Raw genomic sequence first — 19,628 nt, forward strand, 5'->3', positions numbered from 1 at the left:
GTTATCGGGACTGGGGTCTTCGTTACTTCTTTTGGTCTCTGCAATCTGTGGAGGTGATCCTTATTATCATGTCCCGTGCTTATGGCTTTTTAATAATAAGCCCAATCCGAAAAAGAAAAGTAGCATAACAAGGACTGTCCATGGGGTCCAGGAACCCTCGTTCTTTTTGTTTTTTTCTTTCGCCATTTCTGCACACTACAGCACACCTATGTCAGAACAGTGGCTTCTTAATGTCTTCTGCTAGCTTTCGTGTCTAACCTGGATCTTAACACCAAGCTCACACACTATTACTAGTCTTGTCCTACTGTTCTTACTGTTTGTCTGTGTCTGCAGAAATGACTTTCTTACAGTGAGTTAAATGAATCCATGTACTCTTTCCCAATTTTCAAAGCTGTGGGTGTTGTGAGTAGTACTTGATGGGGCCCTTCCCACTTAGGTGAATGCCAGTGTTTTCTCTTGATGCTTCTTATCAACACCCAGTCTCCAGGTACCACTTTAGGGTCCTCCTGTGGAGAAATGGGATCATCAGTGTTTGAAACTCTCCCTCGTTGTCTTTCTAACATCTTCCTCATGTAATCTGCCAAATTGGCTTCCTCAGGTACATCCCAAATTTGCCCATAATATGGCAATCGGTATTTTCTGCCAAACAATGTTTCATACGGTGTCAACCCCATGGTACTAGTTATGTTTATATACATTTTTACCAAATCTACACATGTGTCCATAGTCTGCCTGTTTCCTCCATTGTCTTTCCAAGTCTGTTTTTTACTGTTCCATTCATCCTTTCCACTAATCCGGCACTTTGTGGATGATAAGCACAATGATTTTTGAGATTAACCTGTAGCGCTTCTCCTACGTATTGCACTATTGTATTAACAAAATGCGCTCCATTATCTGAATAGACTGTTTCTGGTATTCCAAATCGTGGAATGATGTCTTTGCACAATGCTTTAGCCACTGTAAGTGCATCTGCATGTTTTGTGGGGAACAATTCTACCCATTTTGAGAACGCATCAATTATGACTAAACAAAATTCTTTTCCTTCATGTTTACTCAACTGTATATAATCCATATGAATCACTTGAAAGGGATATTGTGGTGTTGGAAATTTGCCTCTTTGGGGTCTCAAATTGCCTTGTGAGTTGTGTTTTGCACGTCATGCATGCTCTTACAATGCTGTTTTGCATATGCATCGAACCCATAAAGACAAAAAAAGATTGAAATTGCGATATCATACCCCCTGATGAGACATGCGTCACGCCATGGCTCATAATAGCTGCCCATTTAAACATATTTTTTGGCAATATGGGTTTCTTTTGTGGTCATAAGTACAAATCATTTGCGAATGTAGCTCCTTTGTGTAACCACATCTGCCTTTCTTTCTCAGGTGCCTGCTGTTGCATCTCAGCAAGCAGTATGTGACCTAAGTGCAAATCTGGAGTGGTTTCCTGTACAACAAAAATAGAAGAAGCTGCTGCTGCTGCCGCCTTCGCAGCTCTGTCAGCAAAATCATTTCCTTGTGAAACTATATCAGAGCCTTTGGTGTGAGCCGCACATTTGCATATAGCAATTTGTTTAGGCAATTTCACAGCTTTCGGTAGTGCAGTTAGGAGAGTGGCATGAGTCACCGGCTTTCCAGATGATGTCACCATTCCACGCTCTTCCCACAGTTTTGCAAACACATGCACTGTGCTGAAAGCGTACTGGCTGTCTATATAGATTGTTACAGCCTTTCCTTTAAATAAATGACAAGCTGCAGTTAGAGCTACTAATTCAGCTGCTTGCGCTGAGAATGATGACAACAGCATATCCAGATTGTGTTTGTCCATAAGCATTTTTAGTGGAGGATCCATCCACATACACAATTGTACTGTTTGGGATGGGTGTGTCCCGGAGGTCTGGGCGTGCTTTCATACAGACTGTTGCTACATCAAGACAATTGTGCGGCTCACCATCCTCAGGTAAAGGTATCAATGTGGATGGATTCAATGTTGTACAGCGCTCTACCGTAAGGTGTGGTTGTGATAATAGCAAGGACATGCACGAAAGATGTCTTGCTGGGGACAAAAAGCTCATGTTTGTCTGCAACAGAAGTGCAGAGACTGCATGTGGAACTTTCAATGTCAGCTGATGGAATAGAACAACATTACTGCTACTTTGAACAGCCATAGAGGCTGCAATTACAGCTCGCACGCAGTGAGGCAATGCACTTGCTACTGTATCCAATTTGGAAGAATAGTAAGCCACTGGTCGTAATTTTGTACCATGTGACTGTACTAAGACACTTGTCATGAAATTATTTTTACAATCCACTGTTTGAGTAAATGGTTTACTATAATCTGGTAGTGTCAAAACTGTAGATGACACTAACGTTTGTTTTACTTTTACAAAAGCTTCCTCAGCTTCTTTGTTCCATTCCAGCACAGTTGACATTGAAATATCATCTTTGTACATCAAATCAGAAAGTGGACTAGTCAATTCTGCATAGCAGGGAATCCATGCCCTGCAGTAATTAGTCAGTCCAAGAAATGACATCATCTGTCTTTTAGTTTGTGGTTTCGGAGCATATAAAATTGCTTCCTTCCTGTCAGACAGGATCGTGCGCCCTGTGGCTGATAATTCATGTCCTAAATATTTTACTTTATCCCTACACAACTGAACTTTGTTTTTACTCACTTTGTGGCCATTATTAAATAAGAAACATAATAATGCTACTGTGTCAGTTATGCAGTTTTCTCGTGTGTCAGAGGCAATCAGAATGTCATCAACATACACTAATAGTTGGCTATCTGCCAGTGGAACGAAATTGGCTAAACATGCTGACATGACTTGAGAATAAATAGTTGGGCTCTCTGCGTAACCCTGCGGTAATCTGGTAAATGTATATCGTTGTCCTTTAAAGGTAAAAGCAAACCAGAATTGACTATCTGGGTGTACTGGCACAGAGAAAAATGCATTACTTATGTCAATTACTGAGAAACTATTAGAATTTGGTCTCAGCGAATTTAACAAGGTGTGTGGATCTGGAACACATGGTGCTCTTTTAATCACAGCAGCATTTACTGCCTGCAGATCTTGAATCATTCTCCACCCCACTGAGGGCGGAGCCTTTTTTACAGGAAATATGGGTGTGTTACATGGTGAATCTGGACATGGCACTATTACTCCTGCTGCTAATAAATTCTCTATTACTGGCCTGATTCCTTCAATTGCATCAGGTTTCAATGGATACTGTCTTACACATGGTCTGTATTCTGTTTTTGGTCTTATAACTACAGGTTGTGCATTTTTTATCAGTCCTACGTCTGAAGGACCTGTTGTCCACAATCCTGATGGTACTGAAGAAAGAAGATCATCTTCTTCAGGACTCAACTGAAACACTCAGGATTGTGAAGTGGACACATCAATGTGTGTTCCAGCTGTCAGCACCAATGAGACATTAACTGGCACTTTATACAATTTAGTTGATGGACTGAACTCCGTTCGTGGTCCAACTCTGCTCCAATCAGTGGCTGACAAAGCTGTTATGACTGTCAGTCCCAAATCTTGCCATTCTGTCAAATATGGTTTACAAAGTGACACATGTAATGGCATACCTGTGAATCTCAATTTTAAAACATCTTCAGTGGCACCTGTCACTGTTATGACAGCTGTTGAGTTGCCATCATGAATCAAATCGGTCATTGTCAGCTTCACAGGTGAGATGTCTTTCAATTTGTTTTCATAGTCACCATCCGGACCTGGAGGATCTTTATACCACATTGTGACATGCAGGTCAGGTGGTGACATCTTTTGTTCAGGATGTTTCAGTAGGGCTGTTGCTTGCAAAACGACATCTTTACCCCATCCTGCAGCATCTTCTTCAGAAATGTCAAATGTATAGTAATAGTGGAATGTGGGGTCATCGCTTTCTTCTCTCACCATGTTAACACCACCTGTGCGCTTAACAACTAATTTCCCTTGTTCCACAATTATGGACAAGCCCAATGCAGTCAATCCGTCTCGTCCTAGCAGATTTACGGGACACTGTGGCATGTTCAACAATGGCATTGTACACGCCATTCCAAAGGGATCTTCCAAGGTTATGGGTTTAGTAATAGGGACGTCTGATGTTTGTCCATTTGCAGAGCGAACCCTGAAGGTTTCGTTGCTTAGTTTATGGACAGGTATGTTGTTATTACATGTGGTTCTACATGCTCCTGTGTCACAAAGAAATACCACTGGTTGTCCATTTACTAACAAAGTCACTTCCGGTTTTGGTACTGGATTTCCCAGTAAGGCACATAAATCCATATCGCACTCAGATTCGCTGTCTGAAGTGGTGCCATGGATTATGGAATCTAGTCATTGTGGATACTGTGGTTGTGGAGGATTATTCCGTTGTGGAATTCTTCCTGCTGTGCCATCAGCAGGTGGATTCGAACAATTTCTAGACATGTGTCCCTCTCTTCCACAGTTCCAACAAATCAGGGGACCACGTGGTGGCCCTCCCTGTCTGCGCTGCTGTTGTGGTTGCCATGGTCCTTGACGTTGTGGCTGTCCACCTTGTCTGTGTTGCCATGGCTTTTGGGGGCGTTTCCACTTCTTCTGCTGTCTTAAGTTACCCTGTTGATAATATATTTCATCATCTCCTTGTGCTACATACACTCCTTTGTCGCTGTTACCTGTCTTTTTCTGCTTTAAGACTCCTTCTGCATGACAACAGTGGGTGTGTGTTTCTTCCAATGTGCCTGTAGGCAGTCCAATCCAATGTTTCTGTATCCAAGCTTTTATATCCTTGTTGGATTGCTGGATCAGAGCGTTTTTCAATTGTTGTTCATACACTGGTGTTCCTGGCATTATGCCACTGTGGACCTTAAATACACTCTCAAATCTGCATCTAAACTCTGTCCATGGCTCTCCTTCTTTCTGAGCTGTCTTGGTAATTTCAGTATAATTTATTTTTGGTCCTACTGCTAAGTCATAATGCTGTGGTTCGTCCTCTACCTGAGGATATAATGATTTTCCAGACGGTCCTGCCGCCTGTTTCTGAGGTTCTTGTGGTTCTTGTTGTACTATTACATCTTCCCTACTCCTTTCTTTTTCCTCATTTTTTCTAGTCTCCTTTTCTCTGCTTCCTCCTCCCAAAACGCCACTAAATCTGCCCCTATTGCTGTTTTTTTTTTGTTTTTTTTTTTTTGTTTTTTTCTCATCACCTTTATGTTCCTTTTCTAACCTTTCCTTCAACTTCTGAATACTAGTCAGGTTCAGTCGTCCGTCAAAGTCATGTTTATTTATCCAGGTCTCCAATTTCTTTGTTGCTTTTGGATTTTTTGCTTCCATAAATTTCCAGTCGTCAGTTGATAAATTTCCCTTATTTTTAGACGTCTTACCCCCCATTTTTATTATCCCTTGTTATAATTTGGACTTCAGACGGGGGCACACCTAGGGTGTTCTAAATCTGAAGTTTTCACTTTCTTTGGACGTGACAATTAATTTGCCGTCGTGTGGTTGATTCCTTTCACCTCCCCGTAGGAAGCAGAATCCCTTGCCTCTGCTTCCACACACACGGTTGTCACTAACGTTGTCCAAAGTATTACACTCTCACACTTTTATTCTCAAAAACCGGTATTACTTCGTATTAAAACAGAGGAGTCCGTACCCTCCTTCCGGAATTTCACTACGTGCGTCCCTCGCAACCGTAGAGGAGTCCGCCCTCCTCGCGGAGTTTAACTGCTTTACATTAACAGACGATTCCACGCCATCGTTTACGGAGTTTAACTGTTTATGTGATCACACTTTTATCCCCTACCGGTACGCGTATATAAACAGAGGAGTCCGCACCCTCCTTCGGAATTTAACTACGTGCGTTCCTCGCCATCGTAGAGGAGTCCGACCTCCTTACAGAGTTTAACTGTGTTTCATTAACAGACGATTCTGTATCATCGCTTGCGGAATTTAACTGTTTATGTGATCTGATCACCACTCACTCAGTACTGTTACAAAGAAATTTTACTCACTGACTCGACTTCCTGTCTGTCTTCTTCGGGAAAATCTCGTCAACCAGACGATGCCACTGGCGGTCGACAATTGCAGACACGATCAATCGATCGGACCTTGGCCAAGGATTTACGTCTGGACTTGGCGACCCCCGCCGGACACCTCCGGTATTGTTGAGATCCCGGACGAGCCCCCAGTCAATGTTGGGTATTTTCTCCTCCAAACATTCTTAAAACCTTTAACAAGACAAACAGAGTCAAGAACCACCAGTGAGACAGAAAGTCAAATTTATCTCGCGAGGAGTGCAGTCAGGCTGTACACCAAAGCTACACTAAAGTCTGGCCTGCGCTCCTGCTCTTTTATTGGAGAAGCCCTAACCACATCATAAAACTTGTCCTAAGGGTGGGGGGGACAACGCAAGACAAGTTTCTTCCCGTGACATAAACACATACGTCAATAAGTGCAGCTGTAAGGAAAAACAGTTTCTTTCCTTTAATCTTATCGTCGAAGGTCAGCACATCCCGTTCGTTTGTTGCACTTATCATCTGTTCTGCATCTGCCTAGAGTGTCCTGTTCTTCACACTAAGCATCACATATCACAAGGCCATAAATTCACAACGGTCAAAATAACCTCCAGTTCTTTACTCCCAGTTCAGACTGACCCCAGCATGCTAAAACGAAGTTGAATAATATGTGCATTCTCAGGGTTATCTTAAGACTGGTGCAAAACAGCACAATAACGTTTTCATAAGAAAGAAGACAAAGGTACAAATGTTTAACAGTGATAAAAATATAATATATATAAAATCTTAACACCTCCCTCTGATGCTTTGAACAACATAACATGCTAGGTGATTTGTTATTTGTTCTTTATTTTTGTCTCCTTCACAGTGGCATGTTTTCTCTCAACGCTTATGAAATATTTTTCCAATATTTCCTTGTTGTTGGTTTTTGCATAAAGCCACACAGGTGAAAAAACCTATTTCTGCTCGCACTTTGACACACTGTGACTTTTTGACACCCAGCAGTCATAATATATTGTGTCTTTGCATGACCTATAAAAAGGATCAGCATGATTTTTGTATATTTGAACATTACAACATTACATTACAGGAAATGTTCAGTTACTTTTCACACACATTATCTGGGTATACAAGTATTAATGAGTAATTTTAATTTTTATGTCCGCCAAGGACGTAATAAAATGATCAGCATCTATTTATTTATTTGTCTGTCTGTTTGCAAGATTACGTCAAAACTACTGCACGAATTTTGACAAAATGTTTTGATAGATATTAGGCCAAGGACTCCATTAAATTTGGAGGTGATCCAGATCCGTTTCTCTTCATGGGTTTTTAAGGATTACGTCAAAACTACTTCATGGATTCTCGCCAAATTTGCACCACAGACAGATTTTAGGGCATGGAAGACTCCATTAAATTTTGGAGGTGATCCAAATCCGGATTGGCGGACATCAGAAATCTCAGATTGCTCTTGTTAATTCATTGTAACACAGCGGCTCGGTGACATGTGGTGGCAACATGGCTGCCTACGGTGAACAGGATGGAAAAAAATTAACACCCGGGCAGAGTTTGGGGGTTTCAGCAGAAACTATATTAAGCAAGTTATGTGATTTAAGTGTCACCAATTGTCCCTAAGGCTGCTTTTCCGGGAGGGTTGGGGGTTAGGGTTACAGTCTAGTGTTAGAGTTAGGGTTAGGGTTAGAGTTAGGGTTAGGGTTAGGTGCTTGGGTTAGGGTTACAGTTAGGGTTAGGGGCTTGGTTCAGGGTTAGAGTTAGGGTTAAGGGCTCGAGTTAGGGTTAGGGGCTAGGTTCAGGGTTAGAGTTAGGGTTAGGGGCTCGAGTTAGGGTTAGGGGCTAGGGTTAGGGGCTCGAGCTAGGTTAGGGTTAGAGTTATGGTTAGGGTCTAGGGTTAGGGTTACAGTTAGGGTTAGGGGCTAGGGTTGTATACCTTATTGCATGTCTGTTTATGTATCATGCCCTGCATCAGGCGTGATTGGACTCGGGTTCATACAGATACGAGGGGCATGATGCAGGACGTGATACATAGACATACGTGATAAGATATATATCACATATTACAACAAAAATAAAGAACATACACGCAGAATGAATAACACAGGTAAATCATGTAAATATGTAAATTATGGAATGTTCTTATGTCTCTCTATAAAGTCATGAGTGTCTGCTTCACTAACTTGTCGATGTCTCACAACTTCAGTATGAGACTCAAGTTGTAGAATTCTCCCTGCTAGGGAGGGTAAAACTCTCTTTCAAAACCTTGATCAGACATCTTGGTTGAATGAAATGATCTGGATCCTGTATCAGGATCCTGCACTTGTCACCAGGGTAACACAAAATGGGGGTGTGTCATTGGTGGGGCCGAGAAATGGGGGCTCCTGTTTGGATGAAAAGCGGAGCGATATAAAGACTGGTATTTTTTTTTTCTTTTCTTTTCTTTTGTATCACCCTGTTTTAAGATTTGTATCACCCTTATTTTATTGCCACAGTTTCCAGGGCAGTAAAATTGATAAGACAAGTGTTTGATTTATCAGCCCTATTTTTTCTTGTATCTCATGAGGGCTGGTTTATGGGTATAGTGCAGATTTTTGTTGTAATATGTGATAAAAGGTTAATATAACATACTGCGCTTTAAGATGGTTTCTGCTGAAACCCCCATACTCCGCCTGGTCTTTATATCTATCCGAACAGGAATGTGCTATCTTTGGATGAAGAACAAGTGTATATTATGTGTACCTTCCTGTCCAAAACTGAAAAGTAGTACCATTTTCAGAGAAGACGTGTATGTTTTTTTTAGAATATGTTCCAAAATGGAATACTTTGGAAAATATGCAAAGGAATTACATCAGTCAACACCTGGCCATGTTGGCAGATTTCAGTAATAATAATGGTAAACCTCCAATACCAAAACGATGGTAGATTACCAAGACATACTACTCATGCTTTGCCGACTCAGAATGGGTTGAAAGAACTACAAAGAGCATCAAAAGTAAAGGAAAAGAAGAAGCTGCAGCTTCTATACCAGAGGTCTCAAACATCACTTTGAGCAGATGGAATCAGTTAATCAGTGGAATCAACTGCTGGAGTGGGTAGTTGGAAAAAAAAACCTGAACCCTCTTGGTCCTGTTTGGAATCAGTTTGAGACCTCAGTTTTATACGTAGGTAAACTTAATATTTCATTTTATGGAGGCTTAAATTTTATATATGATGAATCAAACTTTGTGACTAGTCTCTGGTCCCCTCCCCTGCCGGGGTAATGATGAGGCGTTTAGCAGGCTGACATTGTTAAATAGGTGGCTGTCGCAATTTTGTAGACAGCAAGGCCCATATTCTGAATTCTTAGATGAATTTGGTCCGATCATCTCTAACTTGTCAACGAGTGCAGATAACATTCTCATTATTGGTGACTTTAACATTCATATAAATAAGCCTTCTGATCCCCTCTGCAAATCATTTATGGAAATTGTGGATGCATTAGGATTTCGGGAATGCATTCAGGACTCGACACACCATCCATCCATCCATCCATTTTCTTCCGCTTTATCTGGAGTTGGGTCGCGGGGGCAGCAGCTCAAGCAAAGCCGCCCAGACCTCTCGATCCACACACACCTCCCCCAGCTCCTCCGGGGGAACCCCAAGGCGTTCCCAAGCCAGCCGAGAGATGTAGTCCCTCCAGCGTGTCCTGGGTCTTCCCCGGGGCCTCCTCCCAATGGGACGTGCCCAGAACACCTCTCCAGCGAGGCATCCAGGGGGCATCCGGAAAAGATGTCCGAGCTACCTCAACTGACTCCTTTCGACGTGAAGGAGCAGCTGCTCGACTCCGAGCTCCTCCCGAGTGACCGAGCTCCTCACCCTGTCTCTAAGGGAGCGCCCAGCCACCCTGCGGAGGAAACTCATCTCGGCCGCTTGTATTCGCGATCTCATTCTTTTGGTCATGGTCATGACCATAGGTGAGGATCGGAACGTAGATCGATCGGTAAATTGAGAGGGTCTGCCCCCCTACTCAGCTCTCTCTTCACCACGACGGTCCGATACAGCGACCGCATCACTGCAGATGCTGCACCGAATCCAAGGTTCGACCATCGGTCGAATTCTCCTCTCCAGTACTCTGGAATAGACCTTACCGGGGAGGCCGAGGAGTGTGATCCCCCTATAGTTGGAACACACCCTCCTGTCCCCCTTCATAAACAGAGGGACCACCACCCCGGTCTGCCAATCCAGAGGCACTGTCCCCGATCGCCACGCGATGTTGCAGAGGCGTCAGCCAAGACAGTCCCACAACATCCAGAGACTTAAGGTACTCAGGACGGATTTCATCCACCCCAGGTGCCTTGCCACCGAGGAGCTTTCTAACGACATCAGTGACTTCGGCCTGGGTAATGGATGAGTCTGCCTGTGAGTCCCCAGTCTCTGCTTCCTCTTCGGAAGACATGACGATGGGATTGAGGAGATCCTCGAAGTACTCCTTCCACCGCCCGACAACATCCCGAGTCAGGGTCAACAGCTCCCCACCCGCACCGTAAACAGTGCTGGTGGAGAGCTGCTTCTGCCTCCTGAGGTGTCGGACGGTCTGCCAGTATCTCTTCGAGGCCGACCGATTGTCCACCTCCATGGCCTCCCCGAACTCCTCCCAGACGCGAGTTTTTGCCTCTGCGACCGCACGGGCTGCGGCACGCTTGGTCTGCCGGTACCTGTCAGCTGCCTCTGGGGTCCCACCTACCAACAAAGATAAGTAGGACTCCTTCTTCAGCTTGACGGCATCCCTTACTTCCGGCGTCCACCACCGTGTTCGGGGATTGCCCCCACGACAGGCACCAGAGACCTTGTGACCACAGCTACGAGCAGCCGCATCGACAATGGAGGTGGAGAACATGGTCCACTCGGATTCCATGTCTCCAACCTCCCCCTGGATCTGGGAGAAGCTCTCCCGGAGGTGGGAGTTGAAGACCTCGCTGACAGAGGGTTCCGCCAGTCGTTCCCAGCAGACCCTCATGATACGTTTGGGCCTGCCAGGTCTGACCGGCTTCCTCCCCTCCCAGCGGATCCAACTCACCACCAGGTGGTGATCGGTCGACAGCTCTGCCCCTCTCTTCACTCGAGTGTCCGAGACACATGGCCGAAGGTCAGATGATACGACTACAGAGTCCATCATCGACCTCTGGCTTAGGGTGTCCTGGTGCCAAGTGCACTTATGGACACCCTTGTGCTCGAACATCGTGTTCGTGATGGACAAACTGTGACTAGCACAGAAGTCCAACAACTGAACACCACTCGGGTTCAGATTGGGGAGGCCATGCTTCCCGATCACCCCCCTCCAGGTCTCACTGTCGCCACCCACGTGGGCGTTGAAATCCCCCAGGAGAACAATGGAGTCCCCAGTCGGAGCGCTATCCGAAAAATGAAGCGTCCAGCCCCTCTCCAGCCATTGGGTATCAGAGCCCAAGCTGTGTGTCGGTATCTCTCAACCTCCCGCACAAGCTCAGGCTCCTTCCCCCCCAGCGAGGTTACATTCCACGTTCCAACAGCCAGGGGCTGTGAGCATGGACCGGGCCACCGGGCCACCCGCCCTCAACTGCCACCCAATCCTCTCTGCACATGACCCCCATGGCCCCCTCTGCAGGTGGTGAGCCCACAGGAGGGCGGGCCCACGTCGCTCTTTCAGGCTGAGCCCAGCCAGGCCCCATGGGCTAAGGCCTGACCACCAGGCGCTCGCGTGCGAGCCCCAACCCCAGGCCTGGTTCCAGGGTGGGGCTCCAGCTCCGCCATACTGGGCGACGTCTCGGTCCTTGATTTTTTTTACTGGTCATGGAGGTTCTGAACTGCCCTTAGTCTGACCCGTCACCTAGGACCTGTTTGCCTTGGGAGACCCTACAGGGAGCACAAAGCCCCTGACAACATAGCTCCTAGGATCATCCGGGTACGCAAACTCCCCCACCACGATAAGGTGGCAGCTAGAGGGGGATCAACACACATTAGTGGAAATACCCTGAATTTGGTTCTCACACGTGGTATTGCTGTCACCAATATTGACATCACGCCTCTTGCTTCGGTGGTCTCTGATCACTCCCTTATTAGGTTTTGACATGAAGCAGAAGGTTTGACCACATTACATCCATTATAGCGTCTCTTCACTGGCTTCCTGTTCCAGTGAGATCAGATTTTAAGGTTCTGCTACTAGCTTATAAAACTGTTCATGGACTGGCACTTCCCTACTTAGCTGACCTAATTAAACCCTACGTACCAGCCCGAGCTTTGCTTTCTCAAGGTGCAGGACTACTTAGTGTCCCTAGGGTGAATAAAAAGTCTGCGGGTCACAGAGCTTTCTCTTTTTGTGCCCCTGTTCTATGGAATGATCTCCCTGCATGAATAAAACATTCAGATTCTGTAGAGATTTTCAAGTCCAGACATAAGAAACACTTATTTTCCCTTTCGTATGGCTAGCATACTGGCATAGAATGTTTTTATGCTTTTTACTCTTTTGAAAATAAATTGAAATTAAAATTGAAAATCATGAAAATTATCAGGGGTGCCCAAACTTTTGAATACAACTGTAACTTGTGTTTTTTTTTATTAGAAGGAAAGGTCCTGCAGCTTATACACCAGTGCAATTTAAAGTTTGGAAATGTCTGTCTACTTCCGTCATCCCTGTGCTTTCCCTGCTACCCCCCCAACCACCACCACCACCACCCCAACAACCCTGATATCTCAAAAACTGTAAAAGATATGCAGATGAAGTCAAAAGCACATCAGTTCCATGTTGTCAATATATGTTTTTGGCTGTTGACCCTTGAACTTTACCTTTTAAATTTGCTAAATATACTTATTTGTTTTTTTTGTTAAATGTTGTGGTTATACTGCAGAAAAAAGTCTAATATTTGGGTCATAATATGGTCTTAATAAAGTACCAGTCTCTGGGAAAAACTGACTTGCTGAGCAGGCCAAAGGTCAGTCTGTTTCCTGCTGCCTGTTTGCTGAACTCTTTTTGTTTGTTTGTTTTTACCTTTGCACAGAAGCACCCCAGGATGACCTAAACGGTGATTACTGCAGAAGCAGGGAGGACGTGGCAGCACTTTTTCCTCAGCTTGAAGGGACTGTGGACGTGGCAGCATCACGGGACAGCAGACAAGCTCGGGGGTAGCTGTCTTAAAGTTAACTTCCTACACATGTGACGCCTGTTCTGACCGTCTGCTCTCTTTGTTGCCTGTTTAGGCCGCGGTCCATTTTAATGGTCCCTCAGAGCCCAGAGCGGCCGGCAGCCAACACTGCAGTTATCATAATAGAGAAGGTGCTAATATCCCAGCTGCCATGACACATTGTTACACTAAGTAAGAAGCCATCTGATTCATACCCAAACATCTGATTTGTGTGGCTTTCACAGCTGTGGGCAGTCAGCTTCTGTTTCCCTCTCACATAGCGGATGGAACGTCCGCTGATACAGTCATGGTGAGGACACAGAGAAGGTTGATTCTGTTTTGTTTTCATCTGTGTTTTGCTTTTGAAATGGGCCCATGTTTCATTTTTTCTTGCCAGTGCAAAAAGGGAGAAGCTTTTTGAAGTTTAGGGTCTTTATGTACAACGCATGCGTACGAACAGAAACGTGCCCTATGTCTGTCTCCACGCTAACATTTAGATATATCAAAAGTTAAATGACCGTGGAAATGTGTGGTGCACCACGCCAAAATCATGGCTGGCATGCACACATTTCTACAGCTATTGTTCCTCTGCTGACATGTAGAGGTGATGCTGGGAAAACAAGAAGTCATCAGAGTGATGTGCACATCAGAGACACACTTATGAACAAATAACACGCCATTTATTATTATGGATGGATATAAAAGCATGGATATAAAAGTGATGATGAAAATGACATTAACAATGGCTGCATTAGCATTGTTAGAGGACCTTGCAAATTGTTATGGTTGGTGGTTCGGGTGGAACCAAACTGTTTCAGACTATGGACTCACACACAGGGAGCTGGACACGGAGAGGACTTCAAAAGGAAAATATAATTATTTACCATAAATAAATTAAATGCTGTGCTGGGATTCCTGCAGTATAGAGAGTGGCCCACCTCCTGGCGGTGAAATAAGGGAGCTGCAGTTTCCTGGGCCAGTCTTGAAAGAATAATGTCAACTAATAATTCTATGACCAGGGCCAGGTGGAACGTTCGCCTCAGCAACCAGGACCTCAGGAAGAAGACACACAGGGTGAATGAAAGGCACTTGAAATGCTGTCCTCAAAAACAGTCACAGTTCAATACAGGCTTAACACAGGTTGCCTCAGGGGTCAGGAAATAAAGTTCTCTTCTTACAAAATAAAGTTCACTTTTCAGTAATTGTTCATAGTTGATAAGTTGTACCCAAAGGTCAGAGGTCAAGTGCTGAGCGTTGTAACGCAGTTTCAATTAAGCAGGACTTGATACAGCTGGGATCTCAATGGTTTGATATCAGAGTTCATGCAGTTCTTAGGGAGAGTTCTTGGCACAGTTCAGATGGGGGGAACTTGACTGGCGTGTAATCAAGACAAGTCAAGACGCGCTCTACGCCGAGAGCAGAGGAGTTCCCAAAGTGACGTAGGTGTGCAGGTAGTCAGCGCTAGGATCCAGGTCTGCTTGGGAGCTGTCCTGGAATCGTCTAAAACACCAGGAAAAGACAGTTCACTCTAATACGGGAATTAGAGGGGGAGGCCAGCATTACCTGAGCATAAGCTGCGGGAAGCTTCGGTGTCTGGAGCGCACAACTGGAAGAGTCATGGAGCGGCCATCAGGTGTGGTCCTCCTGGTATCTGTCTGGATCATGCAACGAGGCTCTGAAAGATGGCGAGGCAAAAACGAGGAAAGCAAGGTGACAAACAACAAACAAACGACAAGTCTCTGGCCAGGCTTCGAGAGCTTAGAGAAACATCTGGATCTCATGGAAAGTCATCCTAGAATCTGGCAACTACTGAACAGAAAGTCAGGGTTTAAATATTCTATCAGTAATCAATTACTATCTGATCCAGGTGTGGAAAATAACAGAGGGCACCATCTGGTGGAGAAACTAACGCATGACACAGGTTAAAAGACAACATTAAAACCAGGATTCAGGGGAAATCCTGACACAAATGGTGCAATCTGGCTTGAGCATGTATTCAGGAAACGTGAGGATTTATTTGCAAGTTACGATAATTATTATTATCGTCATTTATTATCGTATATATATATATGTATGTGTGTGTGTGTGTGTGCATTGTTAGGAAATTTCTACTGAAGATTCATATCCTGATAGGCAAGACTTGATTCAGTTTTCAAGGTCATAGGTCAAAGGGCAACATCGGGACAAATCTTGGAAATTAGAAAAATCCCTATCTTTAGCATTGAATGAGTATTCAAAAATTTGTATCTCTATCAAAACAGATCACATTTCTGTCATAATTGAGTGTTATGTAGGTTGGTATCCTTTATCAACTGACAAAGTTTGATCCTGATCTGATCCAGACTGCAGATTTTGTGGCCATTTAAATTTAACATTGAAACCCCATTTAATGTATATTTTACATTATATCTTAACCAAACATGCCCAAATCACTCTCATATTTGAAACTGAGGTGCAGACTGTCACTCCTCACCTGTCTCACCTGACAAAGTTCGACCCAGATCTGATCCGGATTGTGGATTTTGCGAACATTTGAATTTAATATTGAAAACCCCATTTGCTGTACATTTGTGACAATAAGGTGGAAATTGGCACTCACAAAGAATAGACTAAGGTAGCAGGAGGTGGTAAAACCACAAGTCAGAATTTCGATACATCCACTTGGGAAATGATTCACAATATTAATACCAGCATTTTGGCATCAAAATTAATCCTATATCTTAAAAATAATCCCCCACCCCTTGAATGTAACAAAGTATGGTCTATTTTCAATTATCTGGCTATTCTGCTATGTGTAAAATTTGTCCATGCTCTTCAAAAACTTTATAAACACAATTCTTTCACAAAGGTTTTACATCAGTAATACTGTGTGAATAACAAAACTTAGGAGGAGGCCATGCTCTTCAAAAACTTTAAAAACATAAACCATTGTCAAAGGTTTTATTTCAGTCACACTGTGTGAATAACAGAACTTAGGAGGAGGCCATGCTCTTCAAAAACTTTAAAAACATAAACTATTGTCAAAGGTTTTATCAAATTCTTTAGCCTGAGATCTTGTTTTTGGTTTGGCCATGACACTTGATTTACTACAACTTGCCATGCTGTGACTTTAAATTAAATGTGTAATTGCATGATCACTGTAATAATATCAGTACTTATGTAGCTTTTGTGACTTCTCTAAAACAAGTACTACCAAGTCAGGAGCATTATATATCATAAACTCGAATGTTGTGTTCAATGCAGGGTTCATCAAAACTAATCATGAAGTCAAAACAATTACATTCTAATATTTAAAAAAATGTTGAGATTATAGTATATATTGCAGTTTTCTTTTTTGCATGGGGTGGTTTTTTTTTTTGTCATGGTAGACACCCACTTCCTATATGAAATATCTCCAAAATTACACACTGCACAATCTCTGAAGTGGATGTAAGCATATTTGAAAAAATATATATTTTCTACCATTACCACCTCCTGCTACTAAGGACCCGGTCACACGGCACACAATGATAGCTGAATGAAGGAAAAAAGTTACAAATCCTCGAGAAAAAGTGAGCGAATGAGCATGCACTTCTCCCATCACCTAAAAGCCTGCGGGTCCAGCGCACATAAGAGACCAAAACAAAACCGAAACTAAAAAAAAAAAAAATCAAAGCGAATGGTGTCATTGACGCTTTATACAAAATCAAAACGAAACATTCATGATGACGTGACTTGACAGTGGGTATCAGACCGAGTGCCAGCCTGTGATCATTTCTGCAGCCACCCTATACAGGTTTGTCCTCACGGCTGCAATGTGCATGCACGCACACACATTCCAGCTGCAGACAGCTGCAATGTGAGTGCGCACACGCACGTTGCACCCAGGGACAGCTGGAACGTGCGTAAATAATTGATAAAATGACGGTTAAATGATGTCTCCGAAAGTCAATTTCAAGTCCAGATTTCTTGTTTCATTTTGGCTTCAGTGTCCTTTGTTTGTGCTGTGTGACCGGGGCTTGACTTTGATCCGCATGTGATCCATATTGCAGATTTAGCAGATATTTGATTTTAACATTGAAAAGCCCTTTTGATCTCCATTTTGTATTGGATTTTAGGTTGTGAAAAGTCACTTCTAACAGGACTTTGACCTTGAAAAATTTTTCCAAGGTGAATATTTGTGGAATTGGAAACTAGTGTTGGTGGAGGTTTGTGCTCTACGAGCGCAGTGCTGGAGTTTATTTGTGTAATAGGGCAGCTCATTTTCTAGGTTTTAGCGTACACCATGTTTCAGTACAAAGTCCAGTCTTTGTACATTTATTTTTTTAAAACCGTGCTCAGACCCAGTGCCAAAACGAGGCAGGCCATAATTCAAGGCCGACAATTATTAACAAAATGCTCTTTGCTGCCCACACTGTAATATGGTGTTAAATTTCACACATATCACTGCGTGTGGTGAACCAAAGACAACCGCTTTGAGTGCACTTGGTTTTACTATGTAGAATGTATTTTTAACACAGGAATGTATTTGATGTCAACTGGAATGGCGCCACCTTACCAATCCACTTCTGCTCACAGGCATCCAACTGAGTCTTGGATAGGATGGACAATGAGTTATTGTCTATATGGTGAGCTGGTAATCTCAACCAGTGATAGAACTTGTCACACACTGCCCACTTTAAGGCGAAAAACTCTAGCCTGTGCAACGGATACTTGGATTGAGCATAGCTGAGTGATTTGCGAGCAAAGGCTACCAGTCTAGCTATTGAACCACCAGCAGGCACTTGGGACAAGACTGCCCCACATGGACCTTTAGAGCCTGAGGTCAGCTGACACAGTGGTCTGGCTATCACAGAACAGCTCTCAAACTGCTGGTAGTAGACCACCATACCAAGGAGCCGAGGATCATCCATTGTCAGGGTAACACTTGACAGTGAGGAGTGGTGCAGGCAGGGTTCTACCCTCATGCCGTTCTTCCTGCTTTTCATATCTTTCATTTTTTTTCCCTCATTGCAGTTATTGTATTTCTGTTCTATCAGTTTATTCTTGTTCTGGTTTTATTTTGTTCCATTCAGGTTGTCTGCTTTTTTATTGTCTTGTGTGCCCATTGATTTTTCTCACGTGCTTCTTTAGTTCTGGTCGTTATTCACACCTGTATGTAGTTCTCACGTCTTGGTTTGTGCTTGTTGCTGGTCAATTGTATGTCTTTCCTGAGTTTTGTGCCACACATCGTGTCAGTCTCCACTTGTTATTCTTCAGTTTGAAAGTTACTTCACTGTCACCTTTTTGACAGTTGCCTTTTGTTGTATTTAACACCTCGTCTGTCTTTTCAGATTTTTGTGTTTGTGTTAGTCTAGCAGCATTATTTATGCATACTTGTAGTATTTCTAGAGTTTCTTTTTCTTGGATTTTTGACATTTTGATTGATTGTGCCATTACCTTTTTTGGCTTTAAAATACCTTGTTTTTGCACTTACTACCTGCATCTTAGCTACTTTGCATTTGGGGTCCTATTCCTGTCTTGACTGGTACCAAACCCTGAAAGTATAATAAAATACGTACCTGTGTGAAACAGAATATGTACTGATCAGAAATTATGGGCTCATCACAGCGTGTACAGCACCTTACAAGGAATAGCATTTTAGATTAGCATCAAGCTACCAGGTGTTTCCAAATGTGTATTAGTCCATTACAATGTTATTAAGCTCATAAAAGGTACAGTATGCAATTCATTAGCATCCTGATTGTCATAAGCACACACCACAGTTATCCAGCGATCATACAATGGACCATATCACACAATATTTTACCACAGTGCTAACACCAGTGAACCCACCTCAGTCTCCAATGGAATGGCAACATGGTCCCTGTGGCCACTGCACTTACCATAACCAACCACCAAGGTAGGGTGCTGTTTCACCCCATAATGCATAAACCCAAGTGAAAGTGGAATCATACGAGCTCTGTTAGAAAACTATCCGACCTTTTTATTTTTTGCAAAAACCATATGGATTTGAATCACGTGTGATTGCATCAGCCAAGCTTGAACCTTCGTGCGCATGCGTGAGTTTTTTCATGCCTGTCGGTTGCGTCTTTCGCCTGTGAGCAGGCTTTGTGTGAGCAGTGGTCCACCCCTCTTGTTGTATTTTTATTGCGAATAAAATGTCTGAACGATTTGGAGGAATTCCGCGTCGGGACGGAGCCGCATGGCGCAAAGCAACGCCGTGATGAAGCCTCACAGGACATGTTGTGGCATGTCCAGCTCATGCACAATTTCTCAGATAGTCACACGACTGAAAAGCCATCTGAAAGCCATCCTGTGAGACCAACACGGAGGTGGTTTTGTCCCGCGCCATGAGCGGCTCCGTGGTGCATCCCTCCACTTCTCTTTCCATGAAAAAAAACTCCTGTAACAGTGGAATGTGCCGAAAAAGTGCTGATGTCCATGTCTTCTGCCATTTTTGTGGAAGTCAGACGACGTCCCGGATCAACAAAGC

General features: G+C 43.6%; 1 protein-coding gene across 1 annotated transcript in view; it reads left to right on the forward strand.

Annotated features, from left to right (window-relative positions):
- Positions 1-13,544, forward strand: part of sec16b (SEC16 homolog B, endoplasmic reticulum export factor) — a 112,378-nt gene extending 98,834 nt beyond the window's left edge. Inside the window, 1 exon segment of the mRNA XM_034179248.1 lies at positions 13,031-13,544. Within this exon segment, the coding sequence (XP_034035139.1) occupies positions 13,031-13,051 (21 nt within the window). The 3' untranslated portion in view covers positions 13,052-13,544.
- Positions 13,545-19,628: the final 6,084 nt, after the last annotated feature.

Source organism: Thalassophryne amazonica, chromosome 10 (assembly GCF_902500255.1).
Source record: "Thalassophryne amazonica chromosome 10, fThaAma1.1, whole genome shotgun sequence".
In the NCBI taxonomy this organism is placed as follows: domain Eukaryota; kingdom Metazoa; phylum Chordata; class Actinopteri; order Batrachoidiformes; family Batrachoididae; genus Thalassophryne; species Thalassophryne amazonica.